Raw genomic sequence first — 19,002 nt, forward strand, 5'->3', positions numbered from 1 at the left:
TACACAATTTTCACTCGTTCCATCTGCCACTGCTAAGTTTTATGAAACTTTATAAACAGGACTACGGCCAAGTAATTGATTTATTTTGTTTTGTTTTTTTGACAGATCAATGGAAGAAGCTTGATATAGTTCATCATCATTATGATTATCATCATTACTCTTATCCCCATCTGAGTCATCATCATCACATTTTTTATCATCATCATTATCTTTTCATTTATGTGTGATCTTCTCCACAAATGACACATAAATCTTAAGTAAAATGGTATAAGGTATTCAACCTAATACTCAAAGAAACCTGGTGAGTTCAGTTTAAAATATAAAGAGATTTTTAGAAACTTGTCGGAAAGGGATCAAAGAGACTTCAGCATGGATCAAATCAGAACATTGAACTTGATATAATGGCAATGTATCTTGGGTGCATGTCATGAGACCGACACCCACAAGTCATACAGCCCTTGAGTCATACAGCTCACAACTCATACAGCTCATGAGTTATCCAGCTCACGAGTCACACGGCCCATTATTTCGACACTAAGATAACAAGGCCCACGAGACCGACACATTAATCCCCGCGTCGAATCTGTCGAACTCGAGGGCTGTTTTTACCTAGTGTCGAACTTGTGGGCTGTATGACTCGTGAGCTGTATGACGGATGGACCTGTTTTCAATGTCAAACTCGTGGGCTGTATGACTCGTGGGTGTCCGTCTAGTGGCCTGTAGTGGGATGATCCCATGTATCTCTACTCACCCATTCCACATCCAGTCCTCTATAAGATTGGCCAGGAAGTGGATGAGAGGGATGTCGGGGTAGGGAAAGCTGAGATGGTTTCTGCCGCCCCCTTTGCCGGAGGACTTCTCGTCCGGATCCTCCCTGGGGCGGTAGGTCAAGGCATCCCGGTCCTCCACAGTCAACACGCCCTTCTTGTGAAGCTCCTCTACGGCCTGAGGGAAGGTTTAAAGGGGCATTCCAGACGATTTTCACAATTTCACATCATGTAGTACATAAATCAACAGCTCCATGTATAGACTTGTGGAATTTATTGTGGTTGAGCAGAGAAACAATACTTTGAAAAAAACCTTAAACAAATTACACTGAACAAGGATGATACACAGGAGGCTCACATATTTCAGAAATGTAGCAGTGCAATTCCATTACAACATCGCTTGCTTGTGAGATCACCTGTGTATAATCTAAGCACGCCTTCTTCTTTTGTCCTGCTTCCTTGAGCCCCAACTCATGCATTCCTATGGTGACCCTGCCATGTCATCATCCTTGTTCATGGCGATTTGTTATAGATTTCGAAAATGTTCTTATTCTTCATCCCAATTATCATAAATTTTGAAACTCTGTCCTCAGTATAACTAATTTATAGTTGTTCATATGTAAAAATCTGAAAATCATCCAGAGGTCTCCTCTAATGTTGGAGCGAAGGAGTAAAGATTCAAGGAGAGGGGGTAGGAAGCATCAAGGCAGAGGGAAGAGAAGGAGGCCAACAAATAAAAAATAAATAAATTACAAAGTTGAAGTCAAGCATCAACTTCTGTGTCTGGCTTTGGCCACACCCACTTAATTAAAAACAAAACAAATATGTATGCAAATATTTGATGCAAATGTTAGGCTGTATGGAATGCTCTTCCTTTTTTTTACACAAGCACAGGGCTAAAGAGCTAATATCTGTCATAAAGAGCTGTCATGGCTACCATATGCCAAAGCAGACGAAAGGGTACTTAAAAAAATGTATTACAAAACCCTGTAGGTTTCACCTGTGCGTTTCTCAGTCTTTCACTGATGAAACATGATAAAGCATTTGCAGAATACCCATACAGATTGACAAAGTTGTGCAATTTCTTTTTTACATCTGAATTCGATGTAACTTCTACTCTTCCATTAGTTGACTTAACTCTATTTGTCTGACATCATTCATTTTTTGCAAAGTCAGATCTAATATTGATTGACATTGGACTATATTTACCTTTGCAAACACTTTTGCAAAATCTCAGTGAAATATTCTACATTCATGCCCACAGCACTGTCTAACATAAAGAGAGAGAGAGCGGTGCAACTTACCTCCTTAACAAAATGCTCCATCTCAGGGAAATGAGTATTGAAGTCCAAAATCACTGGAACTAGTGGAATGTGTTTCTGTTCTACCTGGTCATTTTAAAAAGCAGACATTACAGAAAAGTTCATCTGTAGGATTGCATGAACAGATTTGTTTCAAAATATCTATGTGAGCATGCATACACCTGGGGGGCATTTCATGAAGGAACTTGTCGGATAATATATCTGACAAGTCAATTATATCCGACAAGTTTTGAGAAATTCTTTAGTCTGATTGGCTGATTTCTCTGAACTTGTCGGATATAATTGACTTGTCAGACATTTTATCCGACAAGTTCCTTCATGAAACGCCCCCCAGATGTCATTTAGGATTCTCTGAAGGGGAAATTAAAGACGGGCTGCTAATAAATTTCACCAATACTGCTGCATATAGCTTAGAAAAGCAACATACATCTAAGGATAACAGCATGAGGTACATAACAACTACATGTACTTGACAAATTGCTATTCATCACTGAAAACCAATGTTATACACTGCTTCGAAAGCCACAATGTAGTAGAAAGACCATATGTTACACTGATATACTGGTTGTGGCAGATACTGTAGCCCAAAAGCACTAAATGATGATTTGGTGGAATATAAGACATTTTGTAATTGTCTACAAATCAAACCTTTGATATCTCTCCTACCTCATGTCCAAATCTAAAAGTCTTGGAATGTGTCAAAATTTACCAAAACTTTTGATATTTATGAAGGACAAATACATTACAATGCTGCTTTCCTCTTTTAAATGGACATGTACACACAAATCTGAATTCACAGCCAGCTTTCTAACATCCTTTGCTCATCAACCACAAGTTGCGGCTGTACATCGTACCATTTCTTGGACAGGTTTGGAAACAAAGCGAGACCAATCATACAGCAATGGAAGCGCAGAGTCTGGAAATGTTAAACACTGCAAGACAATTGATGTTTGGTGACTTTAGATGAACATTTGTGGTGATTTGCAATGATGGGTCTTTTCATCTTTTGTAATTGTTATAGATAGTAAACAGTGAAAGAATTAAAGAAGAGTTTTCTGCTCTCAGTCATATCAATGTAGAACACATTACAACCTGTACGTAGCATCATTAGTCCATGTTAAAGGGACTGTACAGTAATGGTTGAAGTGAGGATTCAACTTGTAATGTTTTGCGATATATTTAGAAACCACTCTATGAAATATGAAAGAGCATGTAATTCCAAGAAGGATTCAACATTTATTTGATGAAAATTGGTCTTGAAATGACTGAGATATCCATAAACAAGGTAAACAAAGAGAACCTAATGAAAGTCGTGGCCTGTCAATTTTATTAGGATCACTCTATTGGATATCTCAGTTATTTCAAGACCAATTTTCATCCAATAAATGTTGAATCCTTCTTGGAATTACATGCTCTTTCATATTTCATGAGAGGTTTCCCATTATCACACATAAAAAAGTTATAAACCTGAAGATAAGTCTCAACCAAAAACTATATGTTCCCTTTAACCTTTTATTTTGCTGTCTTTACCTTATTCTGGCTGGTAGTGTTATCACTATATTCTCCTGGGGGAGTCTTTTCTTTATTGACTTCCTCAATGGGTCCAAATTTGACAAGGTCTGGATCACCCCAATCCCAGCTCTGTCATAAAACGGGACGAATAGCAGCTCTCAATATTCCATGCTCTGCAGCATATCAAATAACATATTGTATGCAACACTGATATTTCATGAAATTTTGTTTTTCAGAATTTCGCAAGTCGGGTACTATTCATAAATTTCTAAAAAGTGCAAAAATATTAACTCTCATTCCGACATGAATGTGGCATGGAAACATTTCTCCATCCACTGGCACTGTACCGCACAGTCCTGATTCACACGCAAACTAGAAATGTCGCTATGGCAACTGGTATGCCTCCGCCATAATGCATGATTCTCCTAATAGGTCTAGATAGTACATGTGGACAATGTGTGATTACATTTTTGCAAAATTGGCAAAATATTACAATGACAAGTTTGTCACAAATGTGTTGAATGTTCACCTTCCTTGACTTAGGTTTAATTGGATGAATAGGAGAGTATGTATTTGGGATTTAAGGATTTTAACTTGACTTTGACCCATTCATACGTTTCTGCATTTTTGTGCAATTTTCAAGGTATGGAGAAAAAGCGCAATTTCTGTATTGAATAGTAAATTGTTACCATTTTCATCTGGCCTTTGACCCTAAAATTCATAAGATAATAACTGTCAGGCAGAACATACATAAATATGTAGTAAGTTTCATGATAACTTGAGCCACTTCCAAGATATGGAGGAAAAAACTACTTCAGCACTTTCACTTGATCTTTGACCTTTTGACCTTTGAGGCAAAAGCAAAAGAAAAAAAAACTTTCCAGAGAATCTCTTATTAGCTTATACATGCATACATCAAGTGTAAAAAAAAAAAAAATACTCCTGCTGGCATTGCATAAACATGATGGAAATAGTAAAATTTTGAAGTGTTGCCCTTGACCTTTGACCTCTGACCTTTGACCCCATGAACCCTAAATTCTCTAGATAATCACTGCCAGTCAGTACATGTATATACTATGTTCCATAAAGATACCTTGAATATCCAAGGTGCAGAGAAAAAAGGTGAAGTTTTAATATTTTTACTTGACATTTTAACCTTTGACCTTTGACCTCATGGCCGAAACTTTCACCAGAGAATCTTAATTGGGTAATACAATGTATACACTAAGTTTCAAGAAAATATCTTTAGGCATTGCATAGATATGGTGGAAATGGTGAAATTTTATGTATTTGACCTTGACCTTTGACCTTGAGCATGTGCACCCAAAAGTTGATAGGCACAACTTCACCCCCTAATACACATACATGCCAAGTTTCATTAGGATACCTCAGAAGGTTTTGATAGTTACCCTGTCCACAAAATTCATTACGGACGGACAACCCGAAAACATAATGCCTCCGGCACCACTTCGTGGCTGAGGCATAAAATAGACTCACTATCAAAATATATGGCATTATATACTGTAAAGTACTTCCTTGTAGCTCGATTCAAAGCACAAATATATATATATCCATGTTTGCTGGTTTCATCATATGGATTATCTTTAGAAATGGGTCATAGATACTACGATCAGTCGCATCATCATCATTACATGTATCCTTTACAAGTATTCAAACATGATGCCTTTACCTTATTCTGGCTGGTCTTGTTGTCACAGTGATCTCCTGGTGGAGTCTTTTCACCTTTGACCTCCTCAATGCGTCCACACCAGTCCCAGTGATTCTGCTATAGAATAATAGTAATAATAATAATAATAATAACAACAACAACAATAATAATAATAATAATAATAATAATAATAATAATAATAATAATTATTATTATTATAATAATAATGACAATACTACTACTAATAATAATAATAATAATAGATAGATAGAAAGATTATTCCACATCATAGGAGCATTAAAAGCAAATTTTCCTGTTGTTTACATCTGCTCTATAGCAAATCAACTAACTTAACCTACACCCCCGGTACTTGATTTCAATCACACTCCATATCTCTGTTCAATTTAAACTTCATACATAGTGTGAAATACAATGAAGGCCAAAGCAAGTGATATACTTTTTTATTTACCAATCAGACTGAAAATAAGAAAGTTTTAGGATATTACATTACTATCACCTCACATAATTACAATTCTGTGGTCGTTGAAAGTTCCCTGTTTCCCTGAAAATATGTCACAATTTGAAATTCTATAATTTTCTCTCTTTTTTTCAGTACAATTTTCATGAGACCTCTTTGGTCTGTGCCTTTGAATTTCTAGTATTTACTTTAAAAGCCACTTTGCACATGGTATGGAATTCCAAACTAAAATGTTTTTAGTTATTTAAGGGTAAATTTTTCCTTGATTGTGTAGTGTCAAGATGACCTACACGCAATAATTTTGCAATGTCATGATTCTTATAATAATACCACTTTCTTCTCCTTCTCTCTCCTTTATTTAATTTCGCATTCATAAATTCACTCTTTCATATATATCCATTTACAAATTCAGACTTTCTAAAGTTATTATCTATCTGTATTATTTATTTATTTATCAATCCATTTATTGATCATCTGCTTCTTTCCTTGTATCCCTTCTATGAGGAAACACATGTACTTTCCATTTCAATCAGCAATGTAATACAACGCCAACACTAGATCAAGCCACGTTTGTTACTCCAATGTGTTTAAGCATGCGAATCAACATGTGCTGTTCATTCAAATTTACAGGAGATTTTTCTTTTCATCATTTCTCATTTTGTTGCTTTCTTTTCAGTCAAGCAAAATTCATGTTTGGGCAGAGTGTTCTGCAACAATTTGAAAATTTGCTTGCCCAACTAGTCAAGTGGTGTAAAAAAGGTTTGTACAGAGGCACCCCATCTTACCTCTACAGCTGTGTCCAAAAGCTCTTCTGCCCTTGGGCTTTCTGTGTCTGGTTTTGCTCCAAGCTCAGGCCAGTGCTGTTAGGACAGGGAAAGCCAGAGATAGGGATTTTGTGTCCACTTTAGCTAAGTGTTAGGTTTAAGGGGATGTAGAGTTTCGGTCAAAGGGATGATACAGTATTGGTGGAGATGAGGATTTGGCTTTTAACTTTTTATAAGATATCAAGAAACCACTTGTGAAACAGTACAGAGCATATCATTCTACGAGGAACTGAAATTTTATTTGCTGAAAATCGGTTTTTGAATGGCTGAGACATCCAAACACGAAGTAAAACAAAGCGATCATAATAAAAGTTGGGTCCCACCTTTTGTTAGGATTGCCCTGTTTTGGGTATCTCAGCCATTTCAGAACCAATTTTCATCAAATAATCATTGAATTCCTTTTGGAATTACATGCTCTTTCATATTTCATAAGAGGTTTCTCACCATCTTGCCCCAAAAATGTTAGAAATCTGATGAAGGTAAGGTCTCAACCAAAACTATACGATCCCTTTAAGACTTGGCTTCAGTTTTCAGAACTCTTATGGGATATGAAAGAACATCTGATTCGAAGAGGAATTCAAAGTTTATTTGGTGAAAACTGGTTTTGAAATGGCTAAGATTTCCCAAGAACAAAGGTGATCCTAATAAAGTGTGGTACATCAAAGGTCTAAAGAATCAGCTATTTTGTTATTACTGGTCAACCTCTAGCAGTCATACAGAGACTCCAACTCTCCCGCCGAAAGCCCATTTTTGCGAAATCTCCTGTTCTCCTGCTTGAAATGATTTCTTACTTAGTGTCATTGTATGTTGAAAAAAAGCCTTAGATAGCACGAGATAACATCTAGAACCCTAGAGCTGGACCCCGGCCACAAGGAACATCGCGCTTCGCGCACATCAAGTTGGAGTCTCCCGTTTGCTAGGGGTTTCAGGCGGGAGAATCTCCAGATCAGAAGGTGCATGGGGTTGGAGTCTCTGGTCATATTATATTTTTTTTTGTCTTACCTCGTTGCTTGATATAAACTGTCTGTCTGTCCTAACTCCGGTTCTCCTTGGTGGTCTCCCTCTCGTGTAATTTGAATGATATGACGGACCTCTGATGACGATCTGAAAAAGAGGGAATAAGTTCTCTTAACCCGTTTTGTCCGGGAACCTAGTGGCCTGCTTATTAAGTCTATGGGCATTTCAGAATTACCAACTTGTTTTTTCAGTATTGAATGGGTAATTACAGCTATCCATCTGCTATTCATGTTTACTTCAATAAACAAAATCATAACTTGATAACATAATATGATTCAGAACATATTTCTAATTCGACAACAATGATGACAAACCCTGAATTATTACTTTATCAATTTTGTTTATAATGTTAATAATCTTACGTCTAATGAAGCTACCTTTATGATAATAATTTCACCTCAATATCATCATGTATACAAATCAAAAAGACATACAATTTGGAAGTTTGCAGTTCTATTTTACATCTCATTATGAAGTAGTAAATAAATAATAACAAGGAAAAGTAGAAATTACGCAGTGCGTAATATATGTCTCCGCCGGAAGTAGCATTTTGTAGCAAAATGTACAATATAGGTCAAAAATCAAGGTCAAAGGTCAATGCAGTCAAAGGTCAAAATTCTGTGTAGAAGTTTTGAAGCCCTCACCTAGTGCCACGACAGAAAGCAAACGGAATCGAAATCGGGTTAGAAATGGCGAAGGAGTAGCATTTGGTGCTCAAAATGTACAATACAGGTCAAAAATCAAGGTCAAAGGTCAAAGAAGTCAAAGGTCAAAATTCTGTGTAGAAGTTTTGAAGCCCTCACCTAGTGCCATCACATAAAGCAAACGGAATCGAAATCGGGTCAGAAATGGCGAAGGAGTAGCATTTTGTAGCAAAATGTACAATATAGGTAAAAAATCAAGGTCAAAGGTCAAAGAAGTCAAAGGTCAAAATTCTGTGTAGAAGTTTTGAAGCCCTCACCTAGTGCCATCACATAAAGCAAACAGAATCAAAATCGGGTTAGAAATGGCGAAGGAGTAGCATTTTGTAGCAAAATGTACAATATAGGTCAAAGGTCAAGGTCAAAGGTCACAACTGAAATTCTGTGAAGAAGTTTCAAAGCTCCCATGTAGTGCTATCATATAAAGCAAACAGAATAAAAATTGGCTCATAAATGACAGAGAAGGAGCAAATTGAACATTTTGATCACACACGGACGCACACATGCACCGACACACACACGTACGGAGCCCGTTTCATAGTCCCCTGCTCGAACTCGTTCAGCGGGGACAATCAATGTATTATTCATTTGCAGTTATCATCATGTCATAATGATTATTCATATCCACTCATTATTAATGAATTTATTGTGCTATTCCTGATAGCACATTATTGTATGTATGCACATCTCACATATATAGATCTGCAATCTATATTGATGGTATATTAGAAATATACACAATATTGAATGTTTTTTTCCTGCTCATTTGTATTTCATGGTTCTGCGTAAAATTGATATCAACTTGCTCTAAGACTAGCACAGATAGTTAATAAAGCAAAGGTGAAAATCATCAAGTACTAGGTCCGGATTGTTACTTTATCATCTTAGCAGTCATGACATTGAGTGTGGAGTGGCTATTATGCCTGAATGCCATGCATTACACAGCAAAATTATAAGGTTAAGTTTCAAGGGGACTAACTAATGATGGTGGAAGAAAATGGTAAATTACAATTTAATTGAATTTGCATATAATTATCTAGTGGATCATGAACTGGAAATCAACATTAACAAAAACATAAAAAAGAGATCATACAGGGTGGTCCACGAGGGGTTTTAGCATGTCGCTGCAACATGCTAAAATTCTTGTGCAACATCCTAAAAAGCCAGCAACATGCTATGCAACATCCTCAAGAATTTGCAACAAGCTCAAAGTACCAGTATTCAAAAATGTGCAAAACATGTGCATAACATAAGAAACATCAAACTACCAGGTATACTTTGATATATTTGTGTGCAAAACATGAGAGAGAACATTGAATGTAAGCAGCACAAAGAGAGATAAGCAGCAAAATATTGCGTACTACGTACTCATCGTGTGCGCTCCGCGCATATTCAATTTCTGCAATATTCTCAGATTCTGAGCTTGCAACATGCTAAAATTTCAAGTTGTGGACCACCCTGAATATATATATATATATATATATATATATATATATATATACATATATATACATCTAAATACATATATATATATATATACATTGTATTTATAATACAAATGAACTCAATCATAGTCATGAAATTGGAACACCTTACTGTAAAATTCATCACCTCATGTTTATGGGGGGTATATTATAGGTATATTCCACGAGTTTTGGAGGTGTTCACTTTTTTTTTTTCCTGGCCTTCACTGCTTGGAGGCGTCAAGATAATAGAGAAGTGTGGATAATATGTGATTGCTCGAAATATATACCTACCTCAATGTTACTGTCATTCAGGTACTCATTATCCTCTTCCCACTGACTGTTGTAATAAACCTGTGTCCAGAAAAAAAAAAAATAAGAAGAAAAAAGGCAAATTCTTGTTCAGCATGCAATACAGTGCATGGTACAGAAGACTGAAAATTCCCTGCTTTTGCAATCTCACAGTTAAATGTCTCACCAATGTTGAGCAAAGTATATGGTCAGTTTTACGGTAAAGGGTGTAACTTTCAATTTTTAGCCTTTTGGCCCACCCTGAACACATAGATTTACAGATCTCAAAGATTTTTTCCCATGTGAGTCACCTTATGAGTAGCCACCTTGGGTAGCATAATCAGGTCCAGGTATTGATGCATTTTGTTTTGACAGTCACATATGTACCCTAAAAATGACTATTTTGTTGCATTGAAATTTATATAACATTTTTGAAATGTTAATAATTTTCTACAGCAACTGCAGAGATCTAATTTTTTATGTTAAAAGCATAGTTGTATGGTCAATTGAAATGACCAAATTAGTTTGGTTTGTATCTGGCCCTTTATTTTAGAATACTATGACTTCAAATTTGAGGTTTCGGAGGCTTCATTTTCCGTTAACAATTGTTTACAAACTTTGATGGACAGTAATGATCAGTGGATGTGTTTTGGTTACTTTCTTTTATGCTGAAAATAGTAAGGTACAGCTAAACTTTTGACTTACATCAAAGTTTACTTGATTCTAGGGCTATTTGAAATTTTGTGATAATTTTATTCCATCAAGTGAAATTTCCGTTAGCAGTTTTGAAGCCTCCGAAACAAAGTGTTTAGTCAAATAATATGAATATAGATAAGAGAAGCGACCTAATCTATATGTCAAAATGTAGGATATGGGGCCCTAACCTAATAGACCAAAAATAGTTAAGATCCGCCAAACTCTCTGAAAATAGGAGACAATACAAATTTTCCGTTAACACGTGAAGCCTCCGAGACGCATTGAAGCCTCCGAAACAGCAAAAACATCTAATTTGACATTTCTGATAAATTCTTTGAGTGTCTGCCCCAAATTATGCCATGAAATCATCAACAGACATAGACAGACAACAAAAATAATAAAAACATTATGATACTGCAATAATTTTTTGAGCTAATACATTTTATAGAGAAAAAGTGGTTTCGGAGGCTTCAAAAGGATGTTAACACTGCATTTTTGTGATTTTCTCTGAACAAAATCAAATTAGATTTATTGTTCACCCACCCAATGATTGCTTATGACATATCTAAGGATATTTAATCGCATTCAGTTTTCTGGCTGCTTTGTTTACTCACCAATATAGATTTACTATATGATTTACCTATTTTTCTTAAACAGTGCAGACGTGTCACACATAACTCACCTTTTCATTCAGCAATAAAATATTAGCAGATGAGGATGTTGCCCCACAAATATGTTTAAATAGTGTATATCAACCAAAAAAGACACAATTTACCCATCACTTTCTACATAACATACATGATTTTCATAAAAACATAAGGCATACCAAATTAATTTTCCAGATGTTTCGGAGGCTTCATTTTATGTTAACAGCATGTAAATGGAATGTTTTGATTGCAATTTTGTAATTCTAAGTCTATCAAATAACTGTTTGGACTGAATGAGACTTAATGATTCCTCAAGCAAGGTGTAGATAGTTGTTTAAATGTATGAAAAGCATTTATTTTGTAGGTTTCCTTTTGAAACAATGAAACAGGCTAGATATTGTGAGTAATGAAAGTGACTTCCAGCTTGCATGCATGCCCACATCATGCAACAGTAGTGCAACAAAGCAAGTAGTTGTGGATACATCAATGTTCTTAAGTTGGATAACTCATTTTTACTCTTGAGAGAAGTTGAAGTGTTGTGACCATATTTGTATCACTCTTTTGACTGGTTAGACTTTGATAATGAAGACCAAACAATTACTTGATTATTTAGTGTTAAATACACTTTTTTTTTTAAAGAACTGAACACTATTCCTGTCCTGAAGATTCAAGGACTTTAATAGATGGTTATTCAAGAGGGAAGCATACACTTAACTAAGAAATATATTACTTTTGAATTTAAGGTTGTATCTTTTATGCATGATCCAGAGCAAATTGTGGGAAATACTTTTTGGATTTTTAGACTTTCGACTCACTATCATCTGAGTGTAATAGTTTCGAAACACAATCTTTTACATGTCCATTTATAACCCATTGACAAATCCATTCCATTGTTACTCACATGGCATTTGTTTTTGCCATACTAAAATCTTGACTTTTTCAGCTTTCCATTTCTTAACAAGTTCTTTGGCTTTCATTTCCAATACTTATTTGGAGGAAAATAATTAATCAATAAATTTGTGATTGGATTTGAAAATAGCTAACATCTTGCAGATTATCATTTCTGTGGTGTGACTTGGATCACAGGGTACTGTTTTGGAATTTTGACATTTGATTACTTCATTCAGACAGGTTTTCATATCAATTTGTATGTCAGATCTGATGCATGTAAGGTGCAACACAATCTTGATACTATACCCTATTTTCCATACTTTATCATGCTGGCAGTGACCACTTGACTATTTTTGATTAAACAAAATGTTACTTGTGTTACGAAACATCTCTTCGCATACATGTGTGAGACTATGACATGTTTGCGGATGTAGTTCTCAGTGCAGTAAATGGACAGTAATGGTTGGGATAGGATTGTTTATAAATGACATATAGACCTCTACTTATAAATAGCCTGTTGCCATGGGATACATGTAGTTTACATGGGTGGGTGACTGGAGAAGTTATGTTCATGAAGAACAATATTGAAATGATTGAAATCTTTATAATCTGTTTAGTCCTGGCTTTTCTGGAAAAAGTTACAAGCCCCTAACTATTTTGAAATTCAAAGGGTTAAAACTGTAGTCTGTGGGTTTATATACTATTTAAAACAAACTTGTGGGTTTCTAAAAAACTTAGATATTTTTAAACACATTTGCTGCTTTTTAATTTTTTGCTAAAAAGGTTGTCATTTTTAGAAACAGTAAAAGTTCTGTTAGCAATTTCTCAATGCGTACCTTCAAAAACAGGCCTCCTAGCTGTCACAGGAGTCACACTAACTGGAATTTTATAAAATAACTATAAAAAAAGAAGCCTTTGAAGAATTAAAAAAAAATGAAAAATAAAATGATATGAAACAGGGGTGACTTGTATACCACAGAAAAAGAAAGTAAAATTCTAACTATCATATATTATAGGGAACTATACATTTGGTCAACATTTTTTTTTTATTCATATTCGTACACAGTCATGGGTAGGGTATGTACATTTATCTTTTCAACAGCCGATTCAAAAAGATGAATGGGATCTTGACCATTTCAATTTCTATTGAGCTCCATGATAATATCACCAATATATTGATTATTCCAACTCCATTTTGATGATGACAGTTTGATGATGACCCTTACATGGAATGGCTGATCGGTGTTTAAGATTGCTGTTCTATGACCATGATCACTGCATTTGATAGCTACAGTGATAGTAGGGGGTATCAGGCATGGTCATATGCAAAAGAATGTTTATAAGCCTTTTTTCCCCTTTCTATATTTTACAATGCTATGTTGTAATCTAACCGTCATGCCATCTCATAGTCTATTTTCTATCCCTTTCTCATCAACAGTTGAAATTGATTTCACATGTATATAAAACAATTATGATGGGTGGTTTATGTCAATATACATCCCACAAACTGCACTTATAAAGCAAGCAAACATAATCTTTGCATTAAGTCTATAGCTACAGTTCTAACTCACTGAAAGTAATTCTTACTGCATTATGATGAAAAGTTTGACAAATGCATACAGCTGTACATGTGTGTAGCCTAATCATGTTCTGCATTGCCAAAGTCATGGATATGCAAATACAGTGTATGTATACAACTGAGCATAAAGATTTAAAATATTTTTCTTTGTCTCTTAACATATATGTTGGAAAGTCTTTTTTCTGCATACAAATAAATACTATTTTACATGTTACAACATTGTTAGTTATTTGGAAACAATCAGCTGCATTAAAGTACTTCATATTACCTTAAAATGGACCATTTTTGCATGTTAACAGTCATGATGAAGCCTCCAAAACATGCGTTGCTGCTAACTTTAAGCCGCAAAAAAAAAAGATGTTCCTAATCAGTGTACTTTTATTGCTACTGTTGCAGTGTCCTTTAGAATCATATTGCCTCATGTAATGTCATAAATTCGATCTGAGCATTGCTCAAAGTGTACACAGTTTGTCATTCACTTTTGTGGAAGCCAATTTCCTTATAATAATAAGTACAATTTGTATGAAGGGTACACATTATGCACTGCCATAAAATGTACATCTGTATACTGTTATTCATATTTTATTGATGCCTTGTTCTTATTCTAGCATGTAGTGATAGTTGCTTACTGTAGTTTTATTATTTTAAGTGAATACAGGACTAGAACTTTGTGTTACCAGTTTTGAAGCCTCCGAAACACACTAGTTTGTTAACTGAAGCCTCCGAAACTCACAAGTCTGAAAATTTCAACTTTGTCAAAAATAATCAAATTTCTTTGGGATTTGGGTTGATAAATGTTTGTTACCAAGAGATAATTTAGGGCTATGTTTAGAGTGGCTCTTGCTTCTAGAACATTCTTTTAACTTAAAAATAATTTGTCAGGTACCATTTTTACCTTGGAATTTGAAGTTCACATCCAAATAATTGCAAGAGCGAATATCTGTTGGGGGAAAAGTGTTTTGATATTTCAAATATATGTTCACAGCAAATGAAAAGTTGCATTACCTCCGCCATTTATCTTCATTTGGTTGCTGTGGGTGACCAAAACATTCTTGTTGTTTTTACCTAAATTTATCTAAAATTCCATAATAGTCACTTCATTTTTCATATTTAGCCTAAGAATTAAGCTCTGGAATGACAAAATATTGAAAATATAGACATTCCTATATAAAATAATGGCAAAGATAAATATGGAAACACAACTTTAATTTTTGACCCTTGCCACATCAAAGTTACACCCTTTACTGTAAAACTGACCATATATATCTGCTTTCAGATCATTGCTGGCATTCATCTGGCTATTAAAAATTATCTAAATGAATAAAGCTAAAATTTTGTCTCATGAAGTGAGGTAAGCACACACATTAAAAAAAAATCAATATGTTTCGGCCGCGAAATATGCTGGCCTTCGTCTGGCAAAACAGTACAAATTTTGTGGCCGAAACGTCATATTCATTTTTTGGTAATTACCTTGCTTCACGAGACAATAAGATTACTGTAAAAGTGGATATTTTCGCGCGACTAATTTTTTCGTGCTTGGCCGGGTCAGAAGAGTTTCGCGTGTTTTTAATTCCGCGGAATCAAGACATCATGCACAGGAACATGTGGCAAGCAAAAATATTCATGGGCTTTTATTTTTGCGCTAGTTGCTGATTGCGCGAAATGTGCGAAAATTTCAACACGGCGAAAATTTCCACTTTTACAGTAGCTATTATTCTTTTAGATCATTTATCTAGCTAGACAAGGGCCGCAGATTTTATGGCCAAAATGTTGTATTTATTTTTTCGTGATTATCTCACTTTGTGAGACAAAAGCTAGCTTCATTCCTTCATCTTCTTTGATCTCTGCCCAATTAACACTTCACAGGTATCTTCCTTTGCAAAGATTGTCTCTGCTCAGCAGACTGTCTCAGCAGAAATTATCTGCTCTAGTCTATACAGCCTGCCAACTTTGAGTACTTTATTTTTCTGTCATAAACCTCTCTTTGATATATGAGCTCTAAAGTTCCGTTGGAGTCCCACCAAGTAGGCCCTACACCAAGATAGAGGTGTTACATACTCACTTGATTTATTCCTAAAGGTGGTATATATCTATGCGGCTTCTTCCCTCGTCTGCTAGTATGTCCTCTCCTTGTAGTCCCTCTTCTGTTGTAACCACGACCACGACCACGTTCCATAGCTGTATCTCAAAGTGCCCTTTTAGTTCTATCTATGCAACTGAGCTGTCTCCAAAATCCTTCACGTCCTACAACAATGCCAGCTAAAGACTTGATTTGAGCCCGGAGCCCTAATTCCACTCTATGTTTTTATATACAGAGACGCTTTCGGTTCCACATGGGTCAACTTGAGAACAGAGGTAGGGTGTCTTGTAACTTGTAGATCAGTTTTACTTCCTTGAAGGGTAGGCACAAGAATAGTTGATAACTATTGACTTGTCTCATTGACAAATCAACATGGCTGTGGCAGAAAGTTGACGACACATGCTTTGATATTTTCCAAAAGTCTTGCTCAGATTCTAGCACTGCGTAAGTGTAAAATGAGCTTTTTCCTTCCTTAGTGATGACATTAGATCCGTACTCCTTGTCTGAGACAACCTAGCTCGTTCACGCTGGCAAATATCTTCTCTCATTCTAACCATTCATCATACAAAGAACTTCTGCCTGTTCGTAATATCAGAGTGATATCGTTTCTGTGTCCTATTCTCACTAATCATCAGACTTAAGACTATCAAATCATGCAAAGTGGCAATTGTTCAGCAGCGAACTAACTATACACAGCCATGTCGCTGTGTAAGTGCTGTATTCGCACAGCGTACTTACAGCGTCTGGTCGGGCTAACAGCGAATTAAACTATTAACTGTTAATCCTGTCTTCAAACAGGTTGGCCTACAAACAATCTGTCCAAGTGAGCATTCCCTAAATGCCATTCGAGTCTACCACCATACTATAAAAATAAACTTGAGTTCTAAAGTGTGAAAATGGTTTGGAAAGGAAGTGGAGAGGAAGAAGAACGTCAGTAGCACACAATGAACAAGGTCCTTCTGTCACTGGTCCATCGAACTTAACGTTGACTCTGCTGTGATGGCTGGATGAGCCGAATACGGAAGTCATCTCTATTCAATACATCAGTACACTGTATCATGGCGTTTCAAGGAAAGCATGAGCTCGAGAAGTTTAACTGCAACTCGGTATAGCGGCACAACCACACCAAATGAAAGCTGAACGTAGTATGGAACAGCAAAGGTCTTGGATGGTGATATACCTGGTTTCCCAAACGTCTAGAAGTTTCCACAACATAGACAAACAGCCTTACCACACAAATGCCACATCATAACAAACCATAAGGTCACAGAACTATATATTGGTTGTACAGCTGTACGAGCGGAACGCACACGATCGACCGAGTTAAGGAGCCCGCACTCGCCGGGGTGACACACAGCAGCGTGGCCTATACAACCCTGGAACTACTCGTTTACTCTTCGTAGTGAAAGCTCAATTCCCACTTAAATATCGGTATACAGTAACATAAAAGTTAGGTACTTACATATTTGAAACATCAGGTTTCCACAGTGTTCATCGCTGAGTTGGTGTTGTGATATTGTTAACGTAAAGCCGATGAAAGAATGAGGGTCACGGAACCTTCCAGACGGTTGTTTTATATGCGAGCCCGAGTGGCGTTACGGTATTGGGGTGCTGTGTCGCAATAATATCAGCCCATCCCCCTTTTCCCGGGGTGTCCACAGGCTAGCTGATGAAAGCTCGTGCAACCAAGGAGGTTTGAGAAATGGAGTAACAACAGTCTCATTCCCTTTGATCCCATGTATGTGCTAAACTGGAGCTGCCTAACAGATAGGAAGACAATTGATTCATGTGACATTGCATCATGACTCCTCGCTCTCAAAGGAAGATATGTCTTTATGATGGTAATTGCTTTTCGCCGTCCCTTCTTAGAAAACAAGCGGCACATTAATAGTATAGGCACGGGGATGTGTGAATAAAAATTATACAAAAATTGATGAAATAAAAATCAAAATTACTCGTTGTTACATGACTTTACACTAATCTGACATAGAAATGAATAAAGAACTATACTCGAAAATTATACCATATCAGTTTCATTTGTCGCAAGCGATCGGAAAGATGATAAAATCGGCTTTGTAGTGAGAGTAAAGTTCCAAATATTTTCACGACATACAGTTCAGGTTTACATTTTTGCACATAATCTAGGAGGGGATTACTTTTGTTTCATATGCTTTATCATTAAGAGAACATTCACTGTATTTGACAAATAAACAAGCAAAATATAGACGATATATTGTTAGATTTTAAAATGAATCTTCAGATTGCTCAAAAAGACGGCGGCATGGAACCCTGATCATCAAAGGCACAAATGCACCTGTGGAATTCTTTTGTGCATCAATACAAAAAATGGCAGCTGCTTGAATAATTAAAGCCAGTTGTAACTCCATCTCTTAAACCTCCTTGGTGCAACACAGCAGGCGCGCCGGAAGCAGTTTTGGATTGGGGGGGGGGGGGGGGCAAACATTGGAGGGGGCTCAAGATTAGACCATGCATATGTTACACAATATACACATACAAACACACACACACGCACGCACACACACACACACACGCACACACATCTATCATATATATATATATATATATATATATATATATATATATATATATTATGTAAAGTGGCGTACGGTGGGTCGAAACATGGGGGGAACCATAAAGTAATTTTGACGGTCTGCATGCTTGTGCGTGTGTGCGTAAGCAATAATGGGACTACAATACATTACGGAATGTGATACATTCAACAACGCAGTCATTGAGGAACATTGTAAGTTTTCCTTACATGGATTATGGAATGACGGTGTGAAACGATCGAGAAATTATATACTGTCAGCAACATAAGGTGAATGGCATAACAATAAAATGCGAGCGAGCGAAGCGAGCGAGCTTGAAAATTTTGATATTCTACAGTTCCAAAACTGGAGTTTTAATTGTAGCTATTATTTCGCTTTGGAAATAAATGGGGGCGCATCGGGCGCAACTGCTGGCAATTATTGGCAGCAACATTAGGAGAATGGCATAACGATTCAATGCGATCGAGCGAAGCGAGCAAGCTTGAAAATTTTGAC

The 19,002-nt window shown here is 36.2% G+C and overlaps 2 protein-coding genes and 1 long non-coding RNA gene across 3 annotated transcripts in view; all 3 read right to left on the minus strand.

Annotated features, from left to right (window-relative positions):
• LOC139723577 (uncharacterized) overlaps positions 1 to 1,011 on the minus strand; it is a 40,360-nt gene extending 39,349 nt beyond the window's left edge. The window contains exon 1 of the mRNA XM_071634813.1: positions 752 to 1,011. Within this exon, the coding sequence (XP_071490914.1) occupies positions 752 to 762 (11 nt within the window). The 5' untranslated portion in view covers positions 763 to 1,011. The remainder of the gene's footprint in view (positions 1 to 751) is intronic.
• Positions 1,012 to 2,070: 1,059 nt separating this feature from the next.
• On the minus strand, positions 2,071 to 5,395 carry LOC139723578 (uncharacterized). The gene is made up of 3 exons (XR_011710365.1): positions 5,292 to 5,395; positions 3,620 to 3,730; positions 2,071 to 2,155 (listed from the first exon to the last, which is right to left on the minus strand). It is a non-coding gene; the product is annotated as an uncharacterized lncRNA (long non-coding RNA).
• Positions 5,396 to 6,485: 1,090 nt separating this feature from the next.
• LOC139723582 (uncharacterized) lies at positions 6,486 to 16,157 on the minus strand. Its single transcript, XM_071634818.1, has 4 exons — positions 15,920 to 16,157; positions 10,048 to 10,107; positions 7,575 to 7,676; positions 6,486 to 6,608 (listed from the first exon to the last, which is right to left on the minus strand). The coding sequence occupies exons 1-4, from the start codon at positions 16,031 to 16,033 to the stop codon at positions 6,486 to 6,488; spliced, it is 399 nt and encodes a 132-aa protein (XP_071490919.1). The 5' UTR covers positions 16,034 to 16,157.
• Between the last annotated feature and the right edge of the window lie 2,845 nt (positions 16,158 to 19,002).

Source organism: Diadema antillarum, unplaced genomic scaffold (genome assembly GCF_040938485.1).
Source record: "Diadema antillarum isolate AM-2024a unplaced genomic scaffold, OU_Dant_1.0 scf00000193, whole genome shotgun sequence".
Classification (NCBI taxonomy): Eukaryota; Metazoa; Echinodermata; class Echinoidea; order Diadematoida; family Diadematidae; genus Diadema; species Diadema antillarum.